Source organism: Propithecus coquereli, unplaced genomic scaffold (assembly GCF_000956105.1).
Source record: "Propithecus coquereli isolate 6110/MARCELLA unplaced genomic scaffold, Pcoq_1.0 Scaffold527, whole genome shotgun sequence".
Lineage (NCBI taxonomy): Eukaryota > Metazoa > Chordata > Mammalia > Primates > Indriidae > Propithecus > Propithecus coquereli.
The window spans coordinates 1,339,906-1,348,015 of NW_012151141.1; the positions used below are offsets into that span (position 1 = coordinate 1,339,906).

An 8,110-nucleotide genomic window follows, 5' to 3' on the forward strand; every position below is an offset into this window, starting at 1 on the left:
GCTACAGGAAACACATCTAACCCACAAAGATGCCTTCAGACTAAAGGTCAAGGGATGGAAAACTATCATCCAGGCAAATGGAAGTCAAAAGAAAGCAGGGGTAGCTATACTATTCTCAGATAACATAAGCTTTAAACTAGCAAAAATAAAAAAAGACAAAGATGGCCACTATATATTGGTGAAAGGGAAGATCCAACAAGAAGAGTTTACAATCCTTAATATCTATGCACCCAATACACGAGCACCCAGGTACATAAAGCAAACTTTGTCTGATCTAAACGACATGATAAACAATAACATCATAATAACAGGGGATTTCAACACCCCACTGAATGAACTGGACAGATCTTCCAAACAGAAAGTAAGCAAAGAAATAATGGACTTAAACGAGCTCTTGAACAAAAGGATCTGACAGATCTCTACAGAACATTCCACCCAAATAAAGCTGAATTTACATTCTTCTCATCAGCCCATGGAACTTTCTCCAAAATTGGCTTTCTGATTTAATAACTGCGGGAGCCTTGAGCGGTTAGAAGAGAACATTTGGGCAGTGTTGTGGGCTGAATTCCCCCCTCCGCACCGAATTCTGTGCTGAAGCCCTGACCCCCAGCACCTCAGAATGTGACTGTGTTCGGAGATGGGGCCTTTAGAGAGGGGATTAATTTAAAACGAGTCTGTTCAGGTGGGCCCAAATCCAATCTGAGTGGTGTCCTCGTAAGATGAAGAGTTGAAACGTCCAGAGAGACACCAGAGGAAAAGGCCACACGAGGACGCAGCGAGAGGGTGGCCAACTGCAAGCCACGGAGAGAGGCCTCGGGAGACACCAAACCTGCCTACACCTTTGCTCTGGACTTGTAGCCTCTGGAACTGTGAGAAAATAAATTTCTGTCCTTTGGGCCACCCAGTATATGATATTTTGTTGTGGCTGCCTCAGCTGACTAATGCAGGAAGCATCTCATTTGTGGCTATTTTGGCAGGTGTGGTACTTCTTAGTGTTATTAGTAAGTCTTTGTTTTAAACTGATGCCGATTAGTACTTTAGCGATTGGATTTAGGCAGTCGAGCCTATCGAGCTCTAAGCATGCTGCAAATTCATGTGGGCCTGAGCCGAACCTGCCCCACTCCCTTAGGATGAACGTAAAAAACATGCACCCCATGCTCCCTGGGGAATGGGTACCAGCCTCATTTCCAGGTTGCATTTTGCATGGTTGGTTGCTAATTCTTGTCACTTTGATTGTGCTAATTTGATGAGAATAATATTAGTTGCTAACCACTATTGCGTGCTGATTAGATGCTGCACTTCTAAGCATTTTATGTGGATCATCCCGTCTAATCCTCCTGACAGCCCTGCTTTACAGATGGCACTGAAGAACAGTGGTTTTATTTTCCTTTTAGAATTGTTTTAGTTTAAAACGACAAAAACTCATTTTAATTTTTAATCACTTAATTAATTTTTATTTGATTTTTTTTAGAGATGAGATCTCACTCCGTCGCCCAGGCTGGAGTGCGGTGGCACTGTCTTCGCTCACTGCAGCCTGGAACTCACGGCCTCAAGTGATCCTCCTGCCTTGGCCTCCCAAAGCACTGGGACTGTAGGCATGAGCCCCTGAGCCTGGCCTGATTTTAATTTTTCAAAAGACTCATTTTGATTTGAACTTTTTTAGCAAATAGTATATGGCAACCTGTCTCGTCGACACCCTATCAAGTAGAAGACTATGTGAGGTTTGCCGCAGCATCCAGTTGGAGCAGGTGATATTTGTTGAAGGCAAAGGGGACACAGCTATTCAGACCACAGCATCATTGTATGACTATGTCGTGGTCTGTTTATCTGTGCTCCTCTTGGTGGACATTTGGCCTATTTCAAGTTTTGGCTGTCCTGAGTGGTGCTGCTATGAACATACTCGAACACATCTTTTATGTGTATTATGTGGCGTACCTGGGCCCCAGGGCATATTTGCATTTAGCATTAGTCGAATAGTTTTCTAAAGCGATTGTACTAGTTTGCACTTTCGGTATCAAGTCCAGCTGCTCTGCATCCTCACCAACACTTGGCGTGGCCTGTCTTCGATCATTTCACGTATTCTGATGGGAGCATAGTGGCATTGTAAGAAATTTATTTTTAATTTGTGATTTGAGAGTGACGTCCTTTTCTTGAACTGAGATTTAGTTTTAGGATGTATAGGTTAGCCAACTCATGCCCACAGTGCACCTAAACTGGCAAAATTGTCACATCAGAGCAGCCTTTCTGTCTCTGGGTTTCCAGCTTCCGGGGCCTGACCAAGCACTCTCTTCTGGAGTAGTATATGTTACAAGGGAAACAGTAAAAAAGTATAAACTTTATTTTCCTTTAATTGAAAAATCGAGTGCATGTGTATATAAGGAAAAATTGGAGCACAGAGAAAACTGATAAAGGAAATACTGGTGTTACTTTTTGTTCAAAGACAGCCACAGTTAACACAAACATTTTAGCAGATGTTTTCTTCCTGTCTTGTCTCTGTGCATACATTGTTTTATGAATAGGAACCATGTAGCACATAGCATTTTGATTTTCTGCATAATGGTGGACTTTACAAATGACATTTTAAATGGCAACATAATATTTCTTTGAGTAGATATCTCTAATTTACTTAACCAATACCTATGTTTTTACAAGTGGATTTACATTTTATTTTGACCTTATAAGTAATGTTTTCATTCTGAATGCCAGTCCCCCAAAGCAGAGTCAGTCCAAAAGCTAACAAAAGGTGAGTTGAGTGAGGCACCCCCCCACTCCAGGCCTGGGCAGTCACCCATCTGGGGTTGGATAAACCCCATTAACAAAGTGACACTCAAAAAAACAGGTTTGTGCGCGGCACCACAGAAAAACAGTGCTTACGAATCTCGACCTTGTTTTTGGATGCTTCAGAGGATTGCCAGCTATTTTTAAGAAAATCTAGATCTTGAAGCTTTATACATTCACAAAAAAGTTAACCGAAATTTATAGCATGAAGACTTAAAATAACTACCGTTGATTCATCCATTCATTCACTCCGTAAATATTTACTGAGCACTTATTCTGTTCCTGGCAGTGTTAACGCTGGGAATATCGCAGGGAAGAGACAGAAATCCCCGACGCCCCGATCTTGCATTTTCATGACACATAATGGGTGTTCTCCTAAGAATTTGTTAACTCTCTTGTTTTCTTAGATGCCAGTACTGCTCTCCTAGGTATTTTAAGTGGATTTTCTTGTGGCATCTATACATAGTCCAATACTAGGTGCTGTCATTATTCTGTTTTCCAGGGAGCTGAGCTCAGAGGGGTTAAATACCTTGCCCGGGTCCCACAGCTCTGCAGCTGCCGTGCTTGTCTCCCAGGTCTCAGCTCACTTGTGTCTTCTGAGAGGCCCTCACAGACCGTCCACTGTAAAGGAGCCACCTCTCACTGAATGGAGTATGCTTGTGTTCTGTTCCTACCCTGCTTACCTACAAAACGTAGGCTCCAAGGGAGCAGTGCCCTTATTTGTCTTGTTGTGTGCACCATAGTGCTTAACACAAAGGCTGGCACTTAGTAGGTGCTCAGCAAATTTCTGCTGATTGAGTGAATGAGCGAGCGAATGAAGAATGGGAGTCATGGTTCCAGTGAAGTCTGCCAGACCCCGGCACCCTTAGCTTTGTTCAGAAACATTAATAATCCCAAGGGGTTTTGCATTCCTAATTCATCAAGGGTGTGTGTGTTGGGCAGGGCACCCGGCAGGCTTTCAGTGAAGATGCACGTTGAGTATTGGAGCCAAAAGGAGGAAAAAAAAGGGAACCCCTTTCTGCACAGAGAAAAGGAGAATCCAGACCTTTTCTTTCCTTCCTCCCTCCCTCCTCCTTTTCCTTCCTTATCCACATGGCCCATTGCTTCAAGGAAGGAGCCGCTGATGCAGCTATCTGCCTCTCGTCGGAGGCCTGGGCTGCAGCTCTCAAATTGATCTTATATTTGCTTCTTTGCCGAAGATGCCCCCATTACAGTCCTTGCAGTTTTCCCGGAGTAGCTGCATCACCGAGATTTCTAACGTTTCCCAGAAATTGCATTAATTGGGGCTGCGCCTTCATCGGATAGTCACCAACGTCCTCCTGAGTAGCAGTGAGCTGTATCGTGGCAAGTGATGGAACGAGGAGCTGTGGGACTGGGTCCTTGCTGGGGAGATACTCCCGCACGGCCAGGCCAGAGAGGGTCCGCATGGCCCGAGGGCAGGACCTGACACGCTCGACCTCACCACCCTGCCCGAGAGCGCTCCCCAGCTCTGGGGCTCCGCACAGGACTTCCCAACACTAGGGTTTTATTTTTCCCATTATAAAAGTAATTCCTGTTATAGAAAAGTTAAAGATGCAGTAGCTACAATTATTTAAAGCCCTGCCTCCCACTGTTAACATTTAGGTGTTTCCATCTGATCTGTATCTTTAATGGAGGACTGTTAAGTGACATTTCAGTTCATTCACACTTTTGTCAATTACAACTTAGGCTGTAGGGGCTACCTCGGTGCATAAACTTTCCACTACATTTCAGAGAATTTTCGTCAGCCGCATTTCCAAGTCATTGGGTTAAATGGAATGCGTGGGTGTTCAAGGGCTCTAATGCATGTTATTACTAGGTGGCTTTCTAGGAGGGCTCTGCCATTTTACATCCCGAGAAAGCCTGAATTTTTCCATGTGGTAGGGTCAGGATTTGGGTGACGGCTTTCTCCCCCTACCATTTTACATAATAAATGCTTTGTAGGTGTACTGGGTGAGCTCACCTCCTCACGGTGGCATGTTGGGTAGTTATTTAAGTATGTTTGTAAGTAAGCATTCAATAAATATTTGTTGAACGAATAACAGAAAATCTACATGCAGTTTCTCACGACAGAGCCGTGTAGATGACAGGACCAACTGCAATAATGTCTTACTTCCCTCCAAAGGGTAGGGGTCTGCGGTGCAGTTATTGGGGCCCAGGATAGCGTTCCCTTGCAGCAGGAACATTAGGAAAGTCGTGAACGTCCTGCCTGCTGAGTGCTCCTGCACACCTGAGCTGCGTCATACTCAGCCCTCAGCATCTCCGCTCCCTGTTTCTGGAGGTAAACTCCTTCCGAGGAACAGCTGTCGCCACCTCTGGCGTTTTACAAACACCTTTGGAAACGTGGCCTTCCTGAGGCTGTCTCAGTGCCAAAGCCACACCCAAGCTGGACCAATGCTGTCGCAGAGGCTGCCGCCCAGGTCTCCGTGGGAACAGGGTGAGGAAAACAGGTTCCTAGTGGAGGTGGTGGCTCCCCAAGGCAAGGGCTGCCTGCTGAGAATCTTGAGGGGTTAAGAGCGTGGATTCGAGCAAGACTCTCTTGGTTCAAGTTTATGCTCTGCCACTTACTGGCTGTATGATCCTGGGCAAGTGAGTTTCCCTCTCTGAAAAAAGGACATGATGATAGTGCTTAATGGTTTTGAGGACTTAGATGAATTAATGTCTGTGGAGTTCTCAGACCCCAAGGCGTGCGGCTCATGGAAAGTACAATAGCAGTGTTAGCCACCATAGCAGGGTTGGAGGGAGGTGGACTGGGCAATGCTACTGGGGACCCTTGGTGTATTCCTCTGTGTCCCTGTAATTTGGGTTCCTCTCTAGGTTGCCATCTAGACAGTTAAGAGGTGGCTCTCAGATTCTACAACAGGAGGAGATCACCAAACTCTGTGGCTGAGAGGGCTGGCTCCGGGGTCCACCTGCTGGACTCACGTCCTGCTCTGCCCCTTACCAGCTATGGGACTCTCTGAGGGACAGTGTCCCCACCTGCAAGAGAGGGAAAACGAAAATTCCCACTATAGGACCGTTGGGAGGATTAAGGCAAGTAATTCACATTGAGGGCTTCACCACAGTGCTTGGCATATATTCAGCCCTTAATAATGTTTTTGCTTATTGTTTTGGTGTCTGGGGAACTGCCTTCCACTGAATTCTGTTCGGTTCTTTGGCATCGTGTAGGCTAGTGCTGGGTGCTGGCCGGGTGCTGTGACCTAGACCTGTTTTGGTACCTAAAACCAAACATCCTGGATAGAACGTGAAGGCGTGAGGTAAGGTAGGTGTGCTGGGGCAGGTGAAAGGGCCCAGAAGAGTGAGTCATCAGCCCACACTAGTGACAGAGCACCTTCTGTGTGCCAGGCCTGGGATGAGAGGAGAATGCTGTGTGATCTCTTACCCACGAGCTCAGAGCCAAGATCTGAGGCTGCACACTGAGAGCTGTGTGCTGTTTGTGTAGCAGGGGGAGGTTTTCTTGTTTTATTTTTAAATTTAAAAAAAAGTTTACTCAGAGTCACGTGGTTTAGTGTTTCAACGTCACATAAAGAAAAATGAATCCGTTGTAAAGTCAGTTTCCCTCCCACCCCTCTAGTCAGCTAGCCTGTACTGCCCTCCCCAGACAGCCACTTTTATCAGTTTCTTCTGTGTTGTTATAGAGAATTTTTAAGCACTTACCAAAAAAACCCACATTTATATCTATATAGTTATATGGAAACACACACATAGATTTTCCTTTTTTATTCATCTATTGGTACACCTTACATAGTACATTTTTTTCCACTTAACAATATACCCTGGGCTCATTCCATATCAGTGTATAACAACTCTCTTCATTCTTTTTTATTATTATTATTTTAATGCCTTTATAGTATTGCATTGAATAGTACCATAATTTGTTTAGCCACTCTACCACTGATGGTCATTTAGATTATTTCTAATGGTTTGCTATTACTAGCAATGTTACAGTGAATGATCTTGAACATAAGTCCTTGTGCTCACGTTTGTTAGACTATATGGAATATCTTGAAGGGGAATTCTTAAAATGAATGTGCATTTGTACTTTTGATAGTTATTGCCAAGTGCCCCTCTCTGAGGTTGTGCTGATTTAGAACCTCCCTGCCGTGAAAGTGCCTGTTTGCCCATCCTGACCAAGCACAGGTATTATTAAGCTTTTTGACCTTTGTCATTGTGCTAAGTGGAAAATGGTATCTCTGTGTGACTTGACGTAATGTTTAAAGACTGAATCAGTTGCCAACATTTAAACATTATTTGCAATTCAGAAGCTGTTTTATCTTTGTCTTGAAAAATCACGTGGTCTATCGTGCTGGGCTTGTGTAGGAACACACCCTGACAGGAGCTGGAGGTGTACTCCATCCCACTGGGCCCTGTGTTTATTTTTGTTCATTATTATTTTTTCCTTGAGACAGAGTCTCGCTCTATTACCTGGGCTAGAGTGCCATTGGCATCAGCCTAGCTCACAGCAACCTCAAACTCCTGGGCTCAAACGATCCTCCTGCCTCAGCCTCCGGAGTAGCTGGGACTACAGGCACGCACCACCATACTCAGCTAATTTTTTCTCTTTTTTAGTTGTCCGGTTAATTTTTTCTGTTTTTAGTAGAGACGGGGTCTTGCTCAGGTTGATCTCAAACTCCTGAGCTCGAGCGATCCTCCCGCCTCAGCCTCCCAGAATGCTAGGATTACAGGCGTGAGCCACCATGCCCGGCTCATTTATTATGTTATGTGGCTTGCTGGGCCCCTGTAGGTTTGAGTTTGCCAGTCCTGTTCTAGAGAGAAAATAGAGAAGTAAAGTCTAAGGGAGCCAGAGCTGCTTCCTCTTCTCTTTGTGAAGATCACAGAGTTGGTTCTGGAGGGAAAATAGAAGATGAGGGGACAGGCGTGTGGGAGGGGGTCTGTTGTGAGTGAGTCTGGCACAGGGCTTGGGTAGCTGGAGAAAAGTGGAGTGTTGGGGGGAGACGAGAGTGCAGGGTTCTGGGGCATGCCTGCCTTGGCTTCCGCAGATGAATTAATGAGAGATCAGCCGGGGTAAAAAGGTGAGGGCCTTGGACTTGAGTCTTACAATTATGGGATCATCGCGGGAGTGGGACACCAAGTGAGTCATACTTTCGTGGGAGGAGTCATGCCTTCCTGGGCCACAGGAGACCGATAGGGACAGCCTGGGGGTGGCGGTGGGGGGAGGCGAAACAGGGAAAGGTTCCACCATCCCTGCCTGTCCCCTCCCCCAGGAGCACTGACACTGACAGTGGGGTGTGTGCGCGTTTGTTTCTCAGTATTTTTTCCCCAGGCTTATATTAACATGTATTATTATTATTTT

At 45.4% G+C, this 8,110-nt stretch overlaps 1 protein-coding gene across 2 annotated transcripts in view; it reads left to right on the plus strand.

Annotated features, from left to right (window-relative positions):
- ATP9A (ATPase, class II, type 9A) overlaps positions 1-8,110 on the plus strand; it is a 114,912-nt gene that overhangs the window by 10,716 nt on the left and 96,086 nt on the right. Inside the window, exon 1 of one of the 2 annotated variants that reach the window (XM_012656914.1) lies at positions 3,418-3,429. The exons of the other annotated variant lie outside the window; for it this stretch is intronic. Within the exon in view, the coding sequence (XP_012512368.1) occupies positions 3,425-3,429 (5 nt within the window). The 5' untranslated portion in view covers positions 3,418-3,424. Of the gene's footprint in view, positions 1-3,417; positions 3,430-8,110 lie in introns of those variants that run through there. 2 annotated transcript variants of the gene reach the window in all.